The sequence below is a fragment of the Bacillus rossius genome, chromosome 1, assembly GCF_032445375.1.
Source record: "Bacillus rossius redtenbacheri isolate Brsri chromosome 1, Brsri_v3, whole genome shotgun sequence".
Lineage (NCBI taxonomy): Eukaryota > Metazoa > Arthropoda > Insecta > Phasmatodea > Bacillidae > Bacillus > Bacillus rossius.
Window position 1 is genome coordinate 154,620,824 of NC_086330.1, and position 24,608 is coordinate 154,645,431.

General features: G+C 37.2%; 2 protein-coding genes across 3 annotated transcripts in view; one reads left to right on the forward strand and one right to left on the reverse strand.

Annotated features, from left to right (window-relative positions):
- LOC134546314 (uncharacterized protein F21D5.5) overlaps nt 1–1,386 on the forward strand; it is a 72,499-nt gene extending 71,113 nt beyond the window's left edge. The window contains exon 8 of the mRNA XM_063389048.1: nt 1,055–1,386. The gene's annotated coding sequence lies outside the window, so the exon portion shown is untranslated. The remainder of the gene's footprint in view (nt 1–1,054) is intronic.
- LOC134546316 (uncharacterized) overlaps nt 1–24,608 on the reverse strand; it is a 159,020-nt gene that overhangs the window by 5,743 nt on the left and 128,669 nt on the right. For both annotated transcript variants that reach the window (XM_063389052.1, XM_063389054.1), the window contains 3 exons: nt 11,264–11,455; nt 5,560–5,697; nt 1,120–1,258 (listed from right to left, as the gene is read on the reverse strand). In XM_063389052.1, coding sequence (XP_063245122.1) covers nt 1,120–1,258; nt 5,560–5,697; nt 11,264–11,455 — 469 coding nt within the window. The remainder of the gene's footprint in view (nt 1–1,119; nt 1,259–5,559; nt 5,698–11,263; nt 11,456–24,608) is intronic.

Sequence of the window (24,608 nt, forward strand, 5' to 3'; positions counted from 1 at the left end):
AAACACTGAAATGCAAGTTAATACACCATTTAGCTCTGAAGTGTAACTAAAACATGAAATCAATCAACAATTTGACAAAACTAAAAGAAATAGTGGCTGGATTGGGATTTAAACCCAGATCCTCTGGAATGTGAGTCAGTGTCTTACCACAGCATCGCCTCACTCCAGTAAGTAATTTCCTGTGTGTTGCTATGGGCAAAGATATTTCACTAGCAGGTACTTGAACAGGAGTTCATTTCACATAACTTGTCTAAAAATTTTTGCTAACAAGTAGAATTCTAGGATTCGTGTGAAGAGCGTAGTAGTTAGTGCACTTGTATCGAACAATTTTAGCAACATAACCCCATTTAATTAAAATACTGGCAACAGCAAGCATGAACTTGTTTGTAATTTTATTTAGATTGTATTTTTTTTTTTTAACACAGTAGAAGACAAAACTAGACCATAACAACTTTCTAGGTGTATTGTTAGTAAACTTGTAATTTTTAAGATAGGTAGAAAATTAGTAGTAGACAACAAGTGTCAGCTACAAGTTTATAAGCTACAATTTTCAATAACCCAGAGGGCCCACCAGCTTTGGTTTTTACATATTTTTGCTATAATTATAATTTTGAACTATTTATCCTCATTTTTGGCATAAGAAGGCATAAATTTCTCCCAGACCTATACCTTGTTACAACCATATATTAACTAACAGGCTCTAATCTGTAAGTGCCACAAGGAAATAACATTATTTCATGCGGGTGACAGCAACTGTCGTGATAAACACACTAGTTCACAAGTGTTGGTTGACTTGAACATGCAGCCAAAGTCAAGTCCTATGCCACGTCAAACCAAAAAATTTAGCATGGAAGCTTTATTGCAAGCCATATGAAAATATTTTAAATAGCAAAATAGAGAGGCCAAATCCCCCTAAAGGTAGTTTACAAGTAAATAACTTGTTAACTAGTGAAAATTCACTTGTCATTACAAGTTTACAAGAGTAATTTTTGTGTAAAACTTGTAATTGAATATTTTAAAAAAACTTGTTTGGTTTCACTTGTTTGTTGTGTAGTTGGTGACTGGCCCCTGAGAGCATGCAGCCTCCTTGACGGGGCAGGAGCAAGGAAGCGTCCTCACCTATCTTGTGCCTGGCCAGCAGCCACTCGTCCAGGGAGCTGCTGATGGAGTCGCGAGGGTCTCCGTTCTGCTGCAGCTGGCTGGGGTCGCGCGAGATCCGCAGAGCCTTGCGCCGCTCCTTGCTCGCCAGAGTGCACTCCTGCGACAACGCAACACGGCTGCCGGTCGTGCACTTCCTCTCTACCTCGTCACGTGTGTGACCAACCACGCTGGAGAACACTTCTCACTCTAATGAATCTAGTAAATGGCAGAGGATGTGGCCAATATCAACACTGTTTTTTTTTCAAGTGAAACTTCAATACAGCTTGTAGAGCGAGTTGAGTGATGATGTCTTCACAGGGGGACAGAATTGAGCAGGTAACGAAGGTAACAGATATTGCTCAATTAATTGCGCAGTGTTTAAATTGGTGGGGGTGGGGGGGGGGGGGGGGGGGTGTTTTGCAGGTTTTTCATTGCCATTTTTGTTAGTATTTTGAACATTCATTGTGTACTTTATTAATTTAATTGTGAAGTGAATTACTGATATTTCATATAAACACTGAGATTTTTTTTGTTTGCATGTTTGTTGCAATAGTGCACATTCATTGTTTATTGTAAAGTTTTACCGTTCAAGTGAATTACTACACACTTCATACAGCACACTTTTCCCCACACTTTCATTTACTTTTGTGTACTTTTCCACACTTTTCCATACTTTTACAACTCTCAGCGCTGTTGATGGATCCTGTGTAGTTTATAGAAAGACCAAGTTAATTGACACTATGAAGAATCCTTGTTTATTTGAGGCACATTCTTAGTTGAAAAGTCAGTAAATTTTCATTCATTTCTTACAATGAATGTCACATAAGTTTAATTGAAGTATTATGGTATGGAATGGTAGCCAATATTAATCATAAGAATATTTTAGCATCCTGCTCTGGATTTAGTCTAACGAAACTAAGAAATTTTTGGTAACAATCCTAAACATTGTATGGACATTATTGATATAGGTATTCAATTGTGTAGGAAATTATTTACCATACATATATGGTACATTTTCTATGCACTTCACTTTTTTCCAAAACAAATCTTAAGAGAAATGCTATGATTTATTGGGAAATTTTCTTTACAGTTGTATAGGTTTACAACTTCCATTTAGTTTACATATTAAGGAACATAGTAAAAATGTATTTGTCTTAAAATGTACAGAGGTTGGTTCATATATTACAATAACAAACTATTGCACGGTTAATAATGTTGCAAGAATTTCCATGTTTAGGCAAAAGTTCTTTACAGCTAGAGGTGGGTCGAAAAGTATCAACTTGATACTTTGTCACTGATACGTGACTGTATCAGGAACGGCAAACGAGTACACTTGAAAAGTATCAAGTACTTTAGTATCAGTTCAGAATTCGCCTGGAACAACACCACGGCCAATGTGCGCAGAACCCGATCGCAGATGACGGTCACTTGGGCGGAGCTTGTGAAAGGGGAGGGAGCAGGAATGACGAATAAGGGATAAAGAAGGGAAATAATGTAGGGGAGGAAGCGCAGGGGAAGGCGTTGAAGGAGAGGCGCAAAGCGAAATTGTTACGAGTCGTTTGGTTACTGTCCCACATCAAAGTACGCTCAGTAAGGAGTGCGTGCACAGTCTCGTTCAATAATAAAACTAACGAAATTTTAATATTAAAAAGTACATTAATACAAGATATAATATTTATATTTGTGCACCTAACAGATATGAAAATGCAAATAAATTCTCAGTTGACACTAATAACAGATGTAATCAACATATAGACTTTTTTTTTTTCGAAAACGATTAGTAACTAGTGTTTTCATACATTAAAAGATTACGATTTTATCAAAAATAAAAAATAAAAAAAAGATACGTTCATTAGTGAGCATACTATATCAATGTTTACATTTCAAATGTTTCTTCAGATTAGTCGATGATGATTTATAACTCAGTTTTTGTTTACACAAATTACAATTAGCAAACTCATTATTTTCCGTAAAAAAAATTCCACACAAATTAAGTCTTTTTCTTGCACTTATCCATTCCTTATTTCACTATAAAGATACTAACTACAAAGCATGACAGCCCGTAACAATGTACATGGTAATACACGGCCAGGACGAACTGCAGTGAATGTTGATATGATTGATACTGGCTGTATCAGGCGGGCATGAGAGTAACAGAGGTAGAGAATTACCAGGCGTGATAAATAATGTATCAGAGACACCGATACCTTTTTACGCTGGTGATGACGGCACGGAGGATGTGTACCCTGTAACGAGAATGCTGATACCTTGTCGCTTCCTGACACCGCTACTGCTCTGATACAAAAATATCAGAGACTTGTAACTAGGTACATTACTGTATCAGTATCAGGTTGGAACAGATACCGAAAATTGCTGTAACAACCTACCTCTATTTACAGCCGGTAGAATATACGAGGCAATGACTCATCACATTGTAATAAAAATAACTGCTCAAGAGTAAGCTGCTCAATGGCACGTATTGGGGACTTGGTGATGGAAGGGGGGATGCCTAATATTGAGTGCCCCACTCCTCACTACAGGGTAAACGTTGGTGATGCAATGCTACAGTGCTGCATTTTTTTGTTATACTGGAAAAGACGAGTTTTCTATTTAAATATTAAATTAATTCATAATATTTAAAAATTAAACACATTTACAATAGGATTATATACTATCTACCAGAAACCCACTATTTCATTCTTAGATTCTAATGAAGAAATTGAGACTAGTGAATAAAGATATTTTATCATCGCATGTGTTTCAAATATTTGTGTAGGTACCCAACAATATTTCCTATCCCTCTGTCTATGAAGTTTCACTTATAATATGTATGGTGACCATGTAACCATTTTTTTTTTGTTTCATTCATGATAATATGATAATGGGAAAAACTTTTGACTTAGCAAAATTATTTTTACGGTAATGCATATTTACTGTAAAACTAAACCTCCAGTGCTTCAAATTTTTAAACAAAACTGAAAAATGTTTGTTACCATAAAATATAATAGCTTCATGATTTAACTATTTGTAGTGACACTTCTTGCCACTAGATTATTTGTTACACTGTAACCCACTGAGTTTACTTTAAAGGTGTTCCAGTGGATTTAGGTGTTAAATTGTTGTTCAAATTCTCGTTGGGTGGAGAGATTCATTGCATCTTGAATATTTTATATCTTTTAAATGGATCGAAAAACAAAGTTCATGATATCTTACAGAGAATACATACAACAATTTTGTGGTACTGGTGCCGATTGAGAAACATCAATTTTCTTATTTGAGATTTTTTAAAAAAATACTATCACGTATAGTAGTTACAGATACAATGCGAAAATTATGGTGTGCCTGATGTTTTGGCATGCCATGTTCACCCATCTTCAAGGTCTATTCACAACTGAACAGTAGAAAATATGAAGAATTTTAAAATAACAGTTGTTACATTGGGGTTAACTATAAATACTGAACTATAACATTCAGAAATTAAGAAATATGTCAAAACCCAAGCTGGAGGGAACCTTCCAAACTAAAAGTGAACCATCACAGTTCCTTAAGGGATTATAAATAATTAGTTTTCAGTGGAGCTATGCAAATGCAGTGAGCCAGTGGATTTTCTCAGAGTACTCCTGTTTTCCTTGCTTATTTCTGAAGCATTTCATCAATGCTTCATTCACACCACATCACCTCATCGTCTCTAATGACCTTGATGTCAACAATAATTCGTAATTCATTTATTCAATCTGTCACCTCTTACTGACATCCCAACATAAATCAAGGTGTCGTCTACGACCACGATAGTAATATGTGTGTTTTATGCAATATTTTCACTTTTCAACAACACTTAGCATATCTAAACTGCCAAGCATTGATTACATAACGTTTTACAAGCCTTCAGCACAAAAAAAGATACTTTTTTATATAGTAATGTGGTATATTCTTAGTCAAGAGATAACCAACTGCAGATAGTCTACTGAGTAAGTCAAAAGTTGTGAAAAATGTGCTATGACTTTGCTTTATGAATAGCAATTCTTCAAAAATTTATATTTTTGTACTAGATGTTTTGTAGATGACACCTTCGTTCAAGTTGGTAGGGTCTGGGGAAGGGGTGACAGATTGAATAAATGAATTATGAATTATTGTTGACTCAAGGTCATTAGAGACGATGAGGTGACGTGGTGTGAATGAAGCATTGACAAAATGCTTCAGAAATGAGCAAGGAAATCAGGGGTACGCGGAGAAAATCCACCGGCTCACTGCAACATCAGCCGAGTATCCCACTAGCGATAAATGTTTGTTTTCCGGGAAACAACTATAACCCACACAATGGTTGCATCCCGGCATACCGCTGCCAATAATAACCCACTTGCCTACTATTTAGGTACATAACTGAGAACTACAGCAGACAAGTAGTGGACCCGTGCGTACCTCCAGGAGTTCAAACCAGTCCTCGAGTCCTTCTGGGGCCCTGAGCAGGACCCTCCCATCTCTGCCGAGGTCCAGAACCACCGTGCTGTACGTCTTCTTGTTGATCCACTCCACTCTGTCCACTTCCACCAGCTTCACCTGCGGAGAGCGTTCCTCGCTGTGTTAGCAAGCACACGCTGCAGTGAAAGGTTTCCGCCAGGTCGCATCACTGCACTACCAGCTTAGTTTAGTTCACAATTAGAGTTTTATTTCAGTACAGTGTTTCCTGTTTTACAGCAGGCTACATTCCACATTTTCACATTTAGTTTTACTTTTTAAACTACACCCCCCACTTAACGTAACACCCTAATGGGTCCAGGTAAACAGTTTGATAATCAAAACAAGCTAATCAAATACATTTTTTTCCATAAGTGTGCATGTTAATCAAAATAATTTGTTTTCTGATCAGGTAAATGTGCTTGTTTAATACCATTTTATTGAAGGCCCTACTCCCATTAAAATCAATTTGCAGTACTTAACATTTTAAGTACATTTAAATTAACATTTAAATGACATTTTGAGATTAAACAATAAGCTAAAATTAAATTACAGTGTATAAAAGTTCATAAACTACATTGTTTGGTTATTACATTCCTTGCCCTAACACCGTAATAATGTTATTCATGTAGGATATATGTCCGAGTTTTAATAAGGCATAAACTTAACATTTTATATTTATATTGACTTTCAATAATCCAGCATAGCCGCAGTTCCAAACCTGCCAGACTAATGACCGCTGTACTTACAACATACATACTGAAGCTCAAACACTAGGTACTTCAGAATGTAGGAATGCTTGTGTGTTAAATATTTCAAATTGTCTTGGCTTAAATCACAGACTTATATTGTATGATTTGATAGGTTCTGTAAATCTTTAGAACCAAGAGTTAGTTGCTGTAAATTTGTTGAAACGGTAATATTTTAACTAATGGTTAATATTATAAAAAGTTGATATTAACTCTCTGAGCAGACAGATTACTGCTACCTTAAGGTAGCTGGTTCACTACGTAGTCACTCCAAGCTTGGTGCTTCTGTAAAAAATGTAATACTCGAAACTGACTAAAGTAGAAAAGAATAACGACATGATATCCAAGGGACATTATATGCCGATACCTAGGTTTGCATTGAAAATTCACATTGAGTTTGCCATTTAAAATAATACTTTTCTTCGCAGGACTTTGCAAAACAAAAACATTTTATTCATTGGCTGTCCTCACATTTCTGCAATATTTTAAACACAAAAAATATTAGAAACCAAAATCTGAAAAGTAAAAGCAAATAAGAATATATATCTGATCTCTAAAAGTGGATATTTGTGGTTGTAGTCTTTCATTTTCATCAAAATATTTACATACTGGATTCATTTTTATCCTTTTGCTATAGTCTTGACTAACGAATAATAAAAAATTTACATCAAAAGGGCAAGATTTTTAAATTTCTAGTTGATTGTATTACAAACTTTTCTATAGTTGTTTAGTAGCTATGTTTAGATCATGAAAATATAAAATACAAGTTAACACAGAAAAACAGTAACTTTTTACAAACAAATAAAAAAAGAATACATGCAATGACACAAGGGAATGATTACCGGTCGCGATTACAATTCTGTCAGCAAATTATGACATAAATGAGAACAATGAATCTCTGAAAAAGCTGTGGATGTCAGAAGAGGCCCATTTACATCTTACTGGTTATGTGAACAAGCATAACTATCGTTTCTGGGCAGAGAGCAACCATTAGGAAGTTCATGAACACCCTTTAAATGCCAGTATGGTCACAGTATGGTGGGCAGTTTCGTCAAACGGGGTCATCGGACCTTACTTTTTCGAAAATGAAGACTGAATCACAGTGACTGTCACTTCGGATCTGAATGTTGTGAACTTTTATTGCACCTGCATTGAACAATTTCTTACAACTTCATGAAACCTGGTTTCCGCAGGATGGTGCCACATCGCTCACTGCAAGGCAATCAATTACAGCTGTGTGAGAATTTTTTGGTAATCATGTCATCAAGATTCTGTGACATTCCTTTACTCCCAACATCATCGAATTCATAGGTTTGTGATTTTTTCTTGTGGGGCTACCTTTAGAGCCGGGTCCACCCAACTCGGCCAAGTACATAGGATAAACTGAAATAAAGAATTAAAGACGAAATTAGTGGTATCCCAGCTGAGATGTTGCAGCGATCAATGGGGAACCTGCACAACAGATTATAAGAATGTATATGTAGACAAGGAAGCCATCTGCAGAACGTAATTTTCATAAATTGATAATTTAGATTGTTGTTCTTGAAAGGCAAGTTGTAATGGTTTAATTACTGTCACATGTTTGTGTCATTGAGTATATTCTTTCTTTCTTTTTCATTTTTTTTTTTTTCAAAAGTTTCCATTTTTCTATGTCACCTCATATTTATTTAAAATTCTGAACTTCAAATATTCTATGTTTTTAATGTTGACACTGTGATTAGTAAAGATGATTGAAAATGTTGTTGCAGTTAAATCTATATACTAATATTATAAAGCTGAAGAGTTTGTTTGTTTGTTTGTTTGTTTGTTTGTTTGTTTGAACGCGCTAATCTCAGGAACCACTGGTCCGATTTGAAAAATTCTTTCAGTGTTGGATAGTAAATTTATCGAGGAAGGCTAAAGGTTATATTATATTATCAATAACATTAGGGATCCTTACTAAAAGTCAAATTCAGAATCAAATGCGTTGGAGGGGGTTAGATACAACATGCAGTACACGTACAAAGTGTGTGTTGACAATGCCGCAGGTGCCAGAAGTTTATTTCCTATTGCCTATTAACATTGTTGCCACGCACTAATTGCCTTATCATTCTTAATTTTCCCATACAAGTAAAAAACACCCGTGTGATATTAACAACGAAGCAATCAGTACCCTCATATAGAATACATAGAGATAGTGTGAGGTATATATGTAGATATAAAGAGATAAATACAGATAGAGGTACATAGATATATAGGACTATAGATGTAGATAGATATAAATATATATTTTGAGACATGGATAGATTATTTGTATATGTGTGATTACTTCAAACATATTACAAAACAAAACTGATTGAGGCATTGCAATGCATGCCGAACATTAGCTAGATAATGGAATCTTTTCAATATTAGTAATCCCTTATTTTTCAGTTTTTTTTTTCTATATTGCTTTATAGAGTCTAGATTACATACAGGCCAGGTAAATAACCATAAACTGGCAGAACAACGTCTGTCCGGATCTGAAAGTGATATAAATTATTTTGCACACTTGACATTCAAATTAAGAAGACAATTACTAACTACATCTGATCTCTAAACAGTTCCCCTTCACCCTGTGTTCAGCCCGAGCAACGCTGGGTACTGCAGCTAGTTTAGCAATAAAAGATAACATTTTTATAAGATACAACATTGATAAATAATGAATAATAATGTGTTTTATATCAGAATAATAGTGATAATTGTACCAGTTTGCCACTTATCAGTAAAGTTCAGATAACTATTTTTCAGCACATAATGTATTTTTAGTATAATGTATAAATGTTGTGCGTAAAAAATCTTTAGTAAAATTTATTTTGATGCATATTTCCAAGTGACTAAACACGGTGCATATAAACACAGACAACTTACAACAAATACAAACAACTTTGGTCACCTTGAAAAGATAAAGCTGTTCATGTTACAAGTTACTCACTGTCAGCCACACAAGGACTGTCGCGATGTGAAGCAGGCCAGATAAGAAGCACAGAGATAGTACAACGCCAATGCCCTTTGTCAGTCTGAAACACCTTCAGGCATGAGCTGCAGGATATTTTCCTCAGGGGAGCCTTCATTAGGTGTGTGAAGGGCATGTGGAGTGGGTCACAGCAGGTATTTTTATTATTTACTTCTATTTTTTGTGATGGAGTTATTTTATCCATAAAACGGCACTGACAAATAAGATGATTGAATTTTTTTTAAACTAGGCTCCAGAGTTTTTTTGCACCCTACACAACTACACAACTACACAACTAACCATGTTGTAACCTCGAACATGCAAATAGTATACCGTCATCACTATCACTGATATTGCATTCCACATAGCAGGAATACAGTGTATCTAATTGTATGCAGTTATGGCTGTGGCTATAAACAGAAGCATTTCTTGACCTAGTGGCTGTTTCAGCAGATAGGCCCGGGTCTACCTAACATTGGAAATAAAACTTTTTATAAAAATACACAATTCATATTAAAAGTTAGGTTTATTTTGAAAACTATAATAAGTAAATCTTATATTCATTACAAATTATAATCGTCTGCCCTTCTGAGAAGGGCAGTTTGGAATTAAATGTCACTATACTTTCGCAAGTAACATACAAATTGAGTTGTAATATTCACCTTATATTAATACAAGTTTAATGCTAACAATTATTTTGTAATCTTGATAGTTATTACAGTGTATTTTGGTGACAATTATAAGTTTATAATAATTCTTATGATTAATATATAATATTGTTACGAATGTGAAAGACCTGTCCACGATGCCAGGTTCAGAGCTGGCTGACGGCCATGTGCGGTCCACTAACGATAGGCATGCCACGCGCGCCTGGTCGGATTACAAGGATCGTCGATACACTTCCTCCCCTCCTCCGCTCTGCGCGCATCGTCCTGCCTCGGCGCTATTATCTGTCGCTGAGCGGCCTTGAGAATTACGCTGGCCGCCACGTGAAGTGGCGTGAACAAGCGACGCCCTTCTGGACTGTTCGGGCGTCGGGTCGGCCCGCGATGACGCAACTCGTCACGGCTACTCTCGTCGGTTCGAAAAGGGCGCCAGAGTACTTAGCAACGACGCCGGCATACACCGGGGTTCCGACAGTGAGTGCCGCGAGTGCGGTGAGAGTGCCGCGACAGTTAGGCGACAGTCCCGATAGAGTTCCGAGCGAAAGGAAATGCGACATCGGCGAAGAGGGCGAGAGAGACAACCCCCCCCCCCCCACCCCTTCCTTGAGAGTGGCGCGACCTGGAGTTCGACTGGATCGTGAGAGTGCGGCAACTGAGTGGCGCGAGACTGTGTGTAGACAGGGCGCGAGGTAAGGAGCGAACCACTGTTGAGCCTAGCTCCAGTGAGGAGTGCGAACTGTGGAACTTGACAGACATTGAGTGACTTGAGGATAAACATTTTTAAGTGCCAGTGATTTGTGATCGAAAATTTTAAAGTACAATTATTTATTATTATAAATATTTGAAATCAATAAAACTTAATTGCGCTATCAAATACGAACCCTTTCTCCCGACATTATAAACCATAAAAATACATAATGGACTTCAGAGAGCAATATTTATCCTCAGGAACCCACAAAACTTACCATTTTTCACCTGCATTTAAAAAAATTCCCCAGATTCCCTCTGACAGGGGGGCCAGACCCCCCGGTAGGATTCGGATCCTCAAAACTGTGCATACGCCCCTGCGGTACAGTCCGAGCGTACCCAAAAATAAATCCTAGAACCGCCCGTCTGGACCTACGCACATTGATGTTTCTCCTTACTGCGTACTCACAGTTACGATGTGAATATTAGATGCTGCCCCAAAATGATTTTTTTTTTGTGAATGACAAGCATTTTTCAATGAAAATAACGGCACCGTTATATGCAGCCAGCCCATGGCGTGCCCAATAGCTCACCTTGAATATGAACTGGCCCATGTCGGATATCCGGTCAGGTCCCGACCCGGAAGCCCTCTTGAAGCAGTGCAGGTAGTCCCTGGTGAGGATGAAGTATCGCTCCTTCCAGCGTGAGAAGATCCGGTCCCTCTGTTGCCAGAGCAACCCCTTCTTGATGGCGTGCATCTCCCGTCCTCTGTTCGACAGCAACGACTGCAACCACAAGTTCACATTTTTTTAAAATCATTTTGCTACGCCTACTGCACATCAGGAGTAGAATATTCTAAACCTTGAAACTTAAAATCTGTTCAGGATTGTGCGTCACTTTTTTTGGCAAGTGCTTCAACACTCAAACTTAAACAGCTAATTTGTTTTTACAAAATTTACAAAATAATTATTTATGCATTATAAGCTAGTCTGATACCATATGTATCTGAATTTGGTCACAGTATTCAGCTATTTAAACCTTAAAGAGACACTTTAATTTGAAGATAGTTATCTCCTCCTCTAAGTCTTTTCAATCATTACTTTATACATTATGCAATATTTAGTATAAAAAAAAGCAGAAAAAAAATCTATTTAGTGCTTAGCAGAAACCAAGGTATTATTACGACATAAAACGCGAAAGAAATTATGAAAATTACTTCCTTGGAAATAATGACTTTACTCTATTGCAGAAAAACTACAAAAAAAAATACTGTGAAGAAACACTTGTTGCAAAATCCCATCTTTCACTTCGAGTTGTTAAAGCCTTGATTCCTTCCTTGCAAATATTTTTTTTTCCAAATACATGTATTCTATTAATTAAAAATCACCTATTTACTTCACATGATCATAGAAGAGGCACTCTCAGTTGTGATCTGTTACCCACGCCCTTCTTGCCACGGAGCAGACAAGTGCGGCCAACAGGCGAAAACCCACTGTTCAGTGTTCATAGGCTAGTGGCCACCTTGCACCATATCCATCTGTACATCATGTGGTAAACCTAACTGCTACCATTTATGATAAACAGCGGAGTGGTAGTACATGCCCTCTTTTTCTTTCTTATCCATATTGCACCAATTTTAAATGTTCATAGATTATTTTTATAGCTGAAGTTTACAAATAAATCTTATATAAAGCCTTATTATATAATATGAGATCAACTAACCAACTTGAGTATTCTTAATTTAATGTGGTAATATTTATGAATGTGAAAGTTTAATATATGGGTGGTACAAATTATAAGTTGCACCTATCTGTTCCCACGCCACTGATTGTAAATTAAAAATTATTTGTGTGGAGTAGGCCCCCTACAACACCTAATGTATGCAAGTCATGGCAACCACGAGGGAGGGGAGTGGACCTAGATCAGAGGAGACCAGGACTTGGGCCCGGCTGCTGTGGAATGCGAGTGTCGTGTCGGAGGCTGTAACAAGTGCACGACGCCTCCGTACAAGCTTACAACAGAACAAGCGGGTTGGCCAGGGTTTTGTTACGGGAAGATGGGCAGCCTACAGGTTATATATATGTCGTATGTGTGCGTGTGCGTTTGTGTCAGTGGCACATAGCCAGTGTATTCGGGAAAACTCCTAGGTTTAAATTTCATGGGTGGCAGGGAATGCCACGACAGGAAATTTTTTATATGCGCTATGTTCGCGATGTTCGCTACGCGAGTAAAATATAGCCAGGTGCATCTCAGGTGTCACTGGCCACACCAAGCTGTGTTGGCGCGACGTCGCCAGGTGTTAGGTTCTCGGCTATTTTTCTGAAACGTCGCTAACTTCGCGCATGCGCAGATAAAAACACCCGTTTCCGTGCGGAATTGTGCTGTACTTCTGCGTTTGCTTTTTATGAAGTTTAATATCTCTCTTCTCAATATTGTGCTTTAAATAGTCAAGTCGAAGTAAAAGTTAAGTGAAAGATTACGATAACATCCACGTTTATGGATTAAATCGATGGAAGAAAATAGAAGGCAGGACAATGCCTGGGATTTGATTCCGAGGGAATGCTATCAAACTGAGTTGAATTTTTCGTTCTCACAAGCAATTGCTTCATCAAAAGATGAAATTAAAAAAATATATATTAAATTCATGAACCCGTTTATTTTTACGTCCACATACCGTGAGAGCCAGCAGAATAATAGCATCGTCGTCCCGCGGCATGCGTCTCTGCGACATCGCGAACTAGACTATCCTGTCTGGCCACCTGGCGCAGCAAACACAACGAACACAGCGAACATCGCAAACGTCGCGAACTTAGCGAAGCTTTCTGTGTGGCCTCTACTTTACAGGCATTAACAGTATAGCGCAAATTTGAATTTCGCGCGCATCAGGTGGTACCAGTGGAGAGGGGACGCAGACGTTTACAGAGTTTAGCCGTACACTTGCAACCAGCTGTACGGTGCACACAGCACCCTTCGTGGTATAAAACTCCCAGTTTCAGGCGGTCGCTGGTTGAAGCCGTACGAAGGTATTCACAATTCGGCACACGTCTGTTGCGAAAAGAGCCGCTGCTCCTGCTGCAACTCTTGTCGCCTCACCGAAACAGCCTCTCCTACTATGTGCATTATCATGTGCTTGCTTGATTCGTGTCATTGACACTCCGCGTGACTAAGCCTGAGGTGCGCCCGAGCGCGAGTTTAAGTTTATCCGGGCTCCTCAACCGGCGAGATTCGAGACCGATGACAATGCCCGGACGAAGCTAACCAGTGGCGTGTCTACGGGGGCATGCGCCCTGTTTGAAATCATGTTAATTACACATCAAACCGTAATAACCATAAACTGTACTGTAATAGTTTTATCTATGTGCTAAAAACATATTAGAAGCAATATAAGCCAACTATGAAAAAAATTGGGTAAATATTGAAGCGACCTACATGACCGTGGGTAGATGAGATGATCAACAGAATTTTAATAGGAACAATCGCAGTTGAAGTCTGTGTAATTTAACTTGTCTCAAATTTGACAGTTCTCGAAAGTAGTACAACTGGAGCCCACTTTCTAACTGCCATTTTCGAAGCTACACATAACTTTTTCTTGGAGACTGAAAACAAATGTAGCTGCTTGCAAACAATTTTGACGAAACAACAGCTGTAGAATGATACGTAGACAAATTACGTGACAATACTATATTGTTTGCCCCTCGCTTTAATGAACCCCGAATACGCCACTGAAGCGCACGACAGATGTGACCTTTCTTGAATTTAAATGTAAAACAATCCTTAAAAATATACATATTTATACATTATCTGAGTGCGTATCTGCCTCGCTATGGCCATTGAATATATATAACTTATAAAAGTCGCGAGGGGATAGGATTTATTATTCCAATTTTCGGATCCAAAACTGAGGTAGTTGTTAGCTCCGCCGCTAGACAGCTCTTCTTTCCACAAGAGGGTACTCGTAGTTACCAGCTTCCACGCCAGAGCGCTGTAGCGTCGCTTTTTTCAAGGTCGTGCGCGTAATTCTCTGTTTCACTCTATCGAGAGGCGGTGCCTTTTGTTGAAATCCGAGCGCTTAGATATCGGCGGGCGCAACTGAATTGGAGGAGTACGGCCACCGAAAAAAAAAAAAAAAAAAAAAAAGTGCGGTTAAAAGATGCCAACATCAAAAATTAAGTTTTAATAATAAGAAAACTACAGAAATTTCTTAAAGCGTATCAGATTGGAATGTACAGTATAGTGTACATTCCCACTGACATTCGTGGTTCAGAATTTATAAAAAGTTGTGTTAACGGAGTGGCGCATTGAGTAAAATGGCAAAACATAATTTGGAATAATTCTTGACAACGTTGAATGATTTTGGTAGCTATGAAACAACTATGGCTGCGATGACTGTTCAAACGCGTGCACGTGTTGTTATTAGTAACAGAAACTAATGGTATGATGTCATACTTTGTGGCTATGCAGTTTATAATTTTTTTAACATAAGATGAAGCATTTTTACATAATGTTTTGGTTGTTTCGTTATTCAAAATAAATAATCTTAAACGTTATATGGTGAATATTCCCAGTAGCGAATGACCACAAAAAAAATCAATTTTGCCAACATAGATCTGAAAAGTTAACGATTTACTATGTTAAGTTGCTTATAAATAAAGCACATTTCCCGGATCTCCAAAGAAAATAAGAGTGTTTGTTATAGCATTGAGTTCCCACTCTTTATATTCCTTGCTTTGAGGTTAGATACACAAGTTAAGCCCGGGCTACATTCGCAATAGCAAGCAAACAGCACAGACGCACAGAAGTTCAACATACACTATTAGATATGAGCTGCCACATTGGCAAATAGCACGCGCACAGAAAAATAGCACAGGATCGGCGCACAGAAAGTTCATTAACTTTTAACTTTTAGGTTATTTTCTGTGCGCGACCATGATGGTAGCCAATCAGCAAACAGTTTAAGTACTACTCGAGTGGGCTTATAAAAGAACAATTGTCACGAAAGTATTGGTGCTCTTGACTTGAGTAGTTTGTTATTGTTTTCAAACACGCGATAACATAAAAATGGAAGGCACATTTGATAGCTTTTTGATAGCTGTAATAGAAAGTAAAAATATTTTGTATGACAGGGGATCCGCAGGATACAAAAATGAAGAAGCTAAATTAAATGCTTGGAAGTCTGTGTCTGAATGTGTTAAAGAAGCCGGATTTGAAATAAACAGTGATATATATTTTTGAATGCTCATTGTGTTTTGTACGTAAACTTTGAAATATTTAAAATATTTCTGGGTTTAACGAAAACCGTACCACAATAACAACACACGAATCTAAACAAACGTCACGTATGCCAACTTCAGTGACCAAAATTGTGAACGGGAGTTTTACATTTAAAAAACTTTTTTGAATGCTTCCGGTATTATTTTGTGTTGTGTTGTGCGTGAATGTAGCATCAAGCTCTGTGCTATCTCTGTGCGTGTGTGCTATCTGTGTGCTGTTTGCGTGCTATTGCGAATGTATCCCGGCCTTTATGCTCGTAAAAACGATGCGCAAGTATTTTGAATACAAATATATTTTCTTTTAATAACCGAAAGGTAAATATTATTTCCATGAAATATAATACAATTCTTTAAACACAGACAACATATAAGAGCTATTTTTTGTTTATTATTCCATCTGGCGTGATAAATATTATATTTTAAAAACTGTTTGTGGATTTTTAATATAAAATAAATATTTGTTTATGACATCAATTTAAGTTGTTCAAAAAATTCACTTTGGTATGAATTAAACCAAATTCATGTTATCCAGGGCACAAAATTAGAAACTACCAAAAAAGATTATTTACATTGCTGTTTTGTGTAAATCTGTGCACGGACTTAGTAAGTGACATATTTATAATTCCTCATTTTAGCAACCCATTTTAACACAAGAGAAAAATGATTTTATATTAAAAAATTATTATTTTAAACCATTAATTAGCAGGAAACATGTATGAATAATATATTTAAATTTGCATTTGAACAGTGAATATTATTTTACAATAATAAATATTTTTATCATCGTATATTACTGATGAAAAGTTTGTATTTCCATCTAATCAGAAGTATTATGACACAGTTAATTAAATTGCTTTACAAGTTTTTATTCACATGAAAATCATTAAAAATTGGTTGGAAAGTTATATAAATATACAAAAACAAATCATTATACATACAATTTTATTATCTTAGTGGATTTAAATTAATGGTGTCCCAGTGACTACTGCGAAGAAAAAAGTCTTGCGAAAGGTTTCCTCGTAATTGAAATTCGTCAAAAAAAACTATCTCTCATTTTTGGTGACATTTCTGACAAGTGGTACAATGAAATTTGAGACTGGCAAATGAATGTTGTGAAGCAATAAACAAAATATCACATTCGTGAACTACAAATGCATAATTGTTTTTATTTTATAATAAAAGTGTATCTAATAACCCGTGGCTTTGCTCACGTAATTTCCGGGTATTGCTGATATTCTACCATTTTAAGAAAATATGTATTAAATTTCAAATATTTTTGAAGAATTATACACAAAGAACTGTCAAGTATAGAACATATTTAATAAATAAAAATATTTTTACGACTTATTTTTAATTGGTTTAGCGTAAGTCTATTTTAACTTTTATTTAAAATTAAGTACCTACCTTATTTTCTATCTCCCGGTTTAGTGACTTTGAGAATATATTTTTCCTTGATGAAATCTTAACTCTTTTCCATCTGACGAAGAAGCCAATTAAAAAATAAACTAAGACTCGCGCACTTATTGTATGTTAAGAATGCCATCGTTTTAAATTACTGTAATTTTTTTAGTTATAGTCATGCTTAGTATAATAACATAATATGCCTTATTACGCATACATTTCAGTATTCATGAAACCAGTGCATTTTTATTTGAAATGTAGAGCAGTTACCAAATTTCTTATCTCGCATATTGATCTTTTGGTATGGCTAGTATTACTTAAACTAAATTTTTGAATTTTCACTGATGCACTGTTTTCCCTTTTCTATGTGATTTAGAAAATATAGCAATATACGTAAACCAATTAAACCAAAATCATCCTGAATTTTTATTACAGAAAAAAGTTAATTACAAAAATTTTTAATGTGCGTATTTTAATATTGAATTTATATATATCTTGCCAATACTGATTTAGTGGGTTATATAATTTTTTTTATTTTTAAAAATAATATCCACCCCTTTTACTACTTAATAGATAACGTTGAATAAGAGAAGGTTGTTTAAGGTATGTTGATTTTCCTTGCCAATATCTAAAAGTAAATTTGCACAAACGCGAAATATAGTTTAAATAAGTATTTTACTTTTAAAATAAAACCATATTTTGAACGTAACACTGACTATTGGCCCAATACAAAGTTTTAATAGCTAATTTTCACTTCACTCGGGTACAGAATCCCATCATTCAGTGATTTCCGTGGCTAGCTTCTTTTGGGATTTCATCATTCTCAAACGACGGTAAGGGAAGCTCCTCTTCAAGGTCGCCTAACGATGTTGATAAGACCTGCCGGGTAATTTGAATCGTTGGTCTGGGATTTTCGAGGGGGGGGGGGGGTGAAGGATGATGTCACGACTGGGCTGGTTAACCTAGTTCTGCCAAATACCGCCAGGGGCGTATACAGCCGATACCCAGCGATGAAAGCGATCGCAGCGGCGGAGCTTGGAACTACAACAATTCTTCTAAGAAACCGGACAGAAAATTTAACCTGGGCTCGCGACTTCTATACATTATATATATTCAATGCTATGGCTACGGTAACAGGCAGGACCTCGCTATCTCGCGCGGCAGGTCGCCTAGTGATATGCAACTGGTTACACACGCATGTACTTGCAGCTGCGTGTTCTCGGCGCTGAGGCGCTTCTCAGCTGCATTTTACCAATACAATGTTCAGGTACATTAAGTGAAATTTATCTCGGTCTTCTGTTTAAATACAGCTCTCAGTTGAGGTTGGTTCAGTACAAAGATTTGGCTAAGTGCTGTAACGTTTAATAAAAATCTCCCACCTAAGAATGTGATGTAACAGCGTTCACTGCTTTTACTACAGGATTGCAAATAAATTACTAATTTTAAACATGCAACTTTAATTTCAATCAGAGACAGTCAGACTCGATTACTAAATTTTACTTCTTAGTTTGAAAAATAAAAATACGTACTGTTAGCCCTATTTACAAGCAAAGAACATTTACAAGGTACAGTGGCAGTCAAAACCACTATGGGATCAGAAAAAAATGTTAATTTTTCGAAAAAACATTATTTGAATCGGGAACCTTAAGTCTTTGCCAAAGAGAAACACGCCTGTTCGTTTTCGAGACCGTTTGAAGCTTCGTCAGCTGATGGCTAATGGCACGCTGATTTGGACGGGTCGCCTTTCAGAAACAATTTTCGCTGGTCAGTAAATTTTTCTTTGTCGGCCATTGTTTCTACACCCGAGTGCTGACGCCGAAGGGAGTTCGAATGCGCGAACTCGGCACGACCGACACCACACGTGACTAGCGAGTTGCGGATTGTAGTCGGGCTTGTTGGATGCGTGAACTTGTGTGCTGCGAATACTTCATTTGTACGTCTGACGGGAAAAACACTGATATTTAAAACCACCAACCGCGGCTTCACTCGAGCAAATCCAGGATATGGACAGTATTGCAACTTTGTAAAAAAAAAGTTATATTTCACAAACATCCGTAAGTACAGCCACAGACACAATAAAACTGTCAGGTCTTTAAATGGTTTCATTCGCCGAAAAATAAATCATTCAGGATTGGAATATCGTAGGTGAAAAAACATAAGATAATGTGATATATAGTGTGCTTTAAGAAATATATTATAAGTTAAAATATTATTTACTGTATTTTTCAATATTTAAGAATAATGTACACGTGCTATAAAACTAATATAATTACGATATGCGCTACGCTATTATAATTTTGTTTTGGATAGAGAAATATTAAAAAAAAACAACCACCAAATACTGCGATTTAAGCCTAACATACAACCTCTTTAGTGATTGACATTTCAATGGACGATGTGTATGAACCGTCAAATGTTGAATAAGCACGCATGGTTACTTTTAATTACTTAATCGAACATTAAAAAGCATAATACATATTTCAAGATAATAACTACAATGTTAGTAAAATCTATCTCCGTTTCACATTATCAACACGTGGACACGAATCAGTAAGCCTTTACCAAGACATGCCGTGGAATGATAACACATTTGGTTAAAAGGTCTGAAGCAACGCTCTTAAAAATGTTAGCCTGAACGCGTAGCAGCTTTTAACACCTGCTGCCGAGTGATAGTTCCAGGGAGGGGGGGGGGGTGTGTTGGACGACTTTTCCCCTCCTTCATGAATGATTGGAGAAGACCTCATGTAAATAATGTGCATTTTGTTTTGTTAGTTTATTATTATTTTTTTAGTTAGTAAAATGATCAACCATGACAAGGAGGTTGGACACACACTAAATACCACTGCTCACAAATGTAAGTGTATTACAAAAGTGTCTCCGTACATAAGTTCCCACGTGATACAGAGATCGCCATACACCTTCTCCCCCTGTACGCATAATTTCATTTCAGTTGGGAGCTGGGGTGGGAGAACTACACTGCCTGCTGTTTGCTTTCAAATTCTTTAGTTTAGTTTATATTTTGATGTGTGACTCGGTAGACGGCATTTGGTAGGAGTAATTTCGTGAAAATGGAACGGAATTCGAAGAACGAAATTCGAAGAACGGAAATGTGACAAATATGGCGGACCCAATTGTAGCAAGATAGTCACTTTTTTAAACTTTACGGGACGTACCAAACATATTGGTGTGCCAAATGAAACTTTATGATAGTGAAACTAACCTGTAATATATTTGGCAAACTAAAATAGTCATAACAAAAAGTAATCACAAGTTTTAAAATACCTAAGAAAACTGGTATGTATTACAATGATTATAATACATAGTCTCCTCAATTCCCAAGAGGCTACTAGCACAGCGGTAGAGCGCGCGCTTGGTGATCTCATGGATCATGATTCAAATCTCTTCACTGGATGTTTGAATACTTTATTATAATATAATTATAATGTTGAGTCAGCTCAATATTATTAATTTTTGTTGGAAGTATTTACAGACTGATTTAAGTCTTTTGAGCAAAAACAAATATATAAACATATATACTTAGCGTTATGTTTTTTCAAAAAAATTTCAGGTTAATATTCTAGTAATGCCATAGAAGTATAAATTCTAACGCGCGCAAAAACTTTATAGTATTAAAGTTTTTTTTTTTTTTTTTTGTGAATTTTAACAAGATGGGCAGTATTTTAACAAAGTCGCTTGTCGCAAATCAGGTCAAAAGCCGGGGTTTTATCGAAGCCGTCTTTAACAGTTTAAAGTGTCCTGCTAATCTCCCAGACAGCCAACAATGGCCGTGTCCGCGCTGGCGTGCTGCTGCCAAGTGTCCGCAGGCACAGAGAGCGCGTTGTGCCGCTGGGCGCTCGTGCTGCGCGGAAGCCGGCGGGAAGGAGGGAAGTTATCAAGCTGTAGGATGTGGCGCTGGCCGCAGGAAGCCCGCAGCCGCCCGCAGCCGCCGCCAGGCAGCAGCACCGTCACTTCCTGGCCGCCTTATCGCCTGCCGACTGGCTGCGCCCCTCCTCCAGGGCACACGTGCTTTGCAAGAAGCCACGCGATCATAAAACCGTTCACGACATCTGTGGAGTCTTTTCCAAAACCATTTATGTAGGACGGATGAAGTTCTGTTCCTGCATTTCGTTTTTAAACTGTGTGTCTAGAAGAAGAGTGAAAATGGCTAAAACGCGTGTTTTCAGGATAAACACCCGGCACAGATTCTTGAAAGCACCCAAGAGAGTTTGAGTGCCATTTCAGGGCTATACTGCACTAGAAGCACCAGCGAGCATCGAACTTATCATCCCGCCTCACCAATACAAATGCACCCTTTAAGGGACTGGTTAAGGGAAATAAAAAAAAAAACTTAATTGTCAAATCTATAAGGAATACTTAAATTTGAGAGTTCTCAAAAGCAATAGTACCAGGCACTACATGTCATTACATTATCTTTGTTTACCAACACCAACAACCACATGCAGCAGTTTACAATGTGACATCAGTAATAACAGGAGGATACGTACACCTTTAGTACTGCCTTTGAGAACTGTTATATTTGAGACAAGTTACGTGGCACATACCATGTTGTAACAATTTAATATATCTACATTTTTAACTTTTTTTTTTTTTGAAAGTATACAAACATGCAATAAGCAAATTTATAATTTTGAAGCAACCTTCAAAAATGATAGTGCAATTTTAAATGAGCATGTTATCTGTTTAATAGTATTCTGAATGTCAAGTTGTCCTGAAAGAAACAGATATTTTTAAAATTGTATGCCACTGTCTACAGCGGCCTTGACCACGCTACCGGGCCGGCTGCGGCCTGGCGAACTAAGGTGGACGCACACTGGTCGTGAACGCCGGAACTCCCGTGCTGAGTGTCGGTGCACCCTGGCGACGATCCCACCGGCCGCGCGACACCCGGCACGAGCGAGCGCGCTTCGGCTTTGCTTTCACTTCTCTTTTCCCTTTTTGTGGTGGGGATGATAGTACATCTTTCGGAGCGTTATGGAAAAAATTAATTGAAAGAAATTTTACGATGCACGCGCAGCATGCAACAAAAATTGACAGGATGAAAAATGGCTACGTACAAACATAAATTATATAAGTACTTTTAAATAATATACTTTAGTAAAAGAAATTGTGTCTATAAACTTTTTCAAGTTTATTTTCTAGTGGAGTTATACAAATGTTCCCGTGTTTATCATTTATTTGCATTATAAATTACACTGATGCAAACTATTATTCAATAAATAATTTAAGATAATAAATTAGAAAAATCTTTCAGCATGTTTATTGATTTTCATTATTAATAATTAAAATAAGTGGTAAGACCTGGACGCATGCACGAACATTAGAAGTTAGTATTTTACTACGCCGAAATTTTGCATACAATAAAAGGACTGGAGTGATATATACGTTTGGTAACGTAAAAATTAGAATTCAATTAGAATAAAATACTACGCCAAGTATACATATATTAATTTTATTTACACATTAAAAAATTCAAGGTTATTAATACATAATATATTTAAAATCCTCTCTCATTGTGTTTTTGAAACTTTGATATATTTAGAAACTATTCCTTGAAATATGTTCTTATATGATCATGGGCAATGTACAAGTAAAAAAATAATATATATTTCAGGTAATGAATGGTTCGGTTAGCTTACTCAAATTCACCCCCCCCCCCCCCCCCCCCCCAAAACCCAAAAAATCATCCCATCGAACAGAACTGCGGGCAGGGCGAGTTTTACCGAATCCTGCGTTTTGACAGTTCGCACTGAGCGCTGTTGCCAAATTAGCTAACACGCATAACAATGATAAAACATTTCTTTACCGCCTGAAAATAAAGCTAGATAAAAACACTCTACCAATGATGAGATAATGCTAAAATATTTTAACGGGTACCTGAACGCCATTTATGAAGTTGTGAAAAAAATTTGAAATACAGATTTCCAAGAAAACTGTGGGCTATGTTGACTTGTGTTCACGTGTCAAGTTGGAAATTAAACACAAAACGACAATTTTTCAACCCAACAGTTTTCCTTGTAAATCAGTTTTTCCCCATATTTCTGACATCTTCCCAAATTGCAATCACGTACCTTTTAACAATAAGCTATTAATAAAAAAAAATGTGGACAGTCTTTCAGTACTTACCAGAGATGTATAACATCTAACCTCGGTAACGAGCAAATTAATGTAGACTTATACCTAATACAAAACTCTGACACAAAATTTAACGCACATTTATATATTTAATGCCGAGCGTGATAAATATGCGCAAATTGAGTTTTCAACTTCATTTCTTGACGCGAATCAAATGTAGTTTCTGCACCCGGCGCTAGAATTCTCTGCCGGAACAGCTACGTCAACTACCGAATCATACCTTCTGCAGACCGAAATTTTAAACTATATAATGAAACCGCTCCGATAAAAGGGAAAAAAGACTTGAGAACATACTAAACCCCGGCTTTGGACCTGATTTTCGACAAGGAATTTTATTAAAATATAGCTCATCTTGATAAAATTCATTATAAAGTTAATAACACAAGTTTTCCCTTTGTCTTTGTGAACTTTGGTTTGCGCCATCCGCCACAGATAGCTCCAACGTCTGTAACACATTTCCGTTCCTTTACTTCTGTCGCACTCACGAAGTTACTCCAACCAAATGCCGTATACCGAGAGCTAGAATGTTACACATTAAAAAAAAAAAAAAAAGAAGTCGACAAAGGCATTACCAAAACCAAATCGCGCAATGTTTCGCAGTCCTTCCTTAAGGAATAGTGTTAACGCTAGTTGGGGAACTCGGCCGGTTGGCAACACTGGCGGTGACGTGTGACCACGGCCGTGGACGTGACTAGTGCGGGCGACCTGCAAGCGCAGTTCACGCTCCAGAAAACCTCGACTATTGGGCGGCTGCGGCTCACGCGATGTTGGGCACACGCCGAAACGTAGACCTACTTGTGGCAGTTCTGCCACGGTGGCGAACTCGCTTCTTGTAGCAGGATGTACAAGACATATACTATACTGACAGAACAAATTCTTGTCGTGTCTCCAGCGCACGAGGCCTTATTGGCTCACGGTCTGCCAACAGAACTGTCCTCGTCAAGGGGATGAGAGACGCACCCGAACAGTTAACAAGTTCTTTGAAGTTTTCCGATCGTCCGTGGAAAAAAATTAATGCAAGGATTTATATATTTTAAGATCATAGAGTATTTTTAATATCGCTAACCTAACCAATCTTTCATTTTAGTTACGATAACCTAACCTAATCTAACCT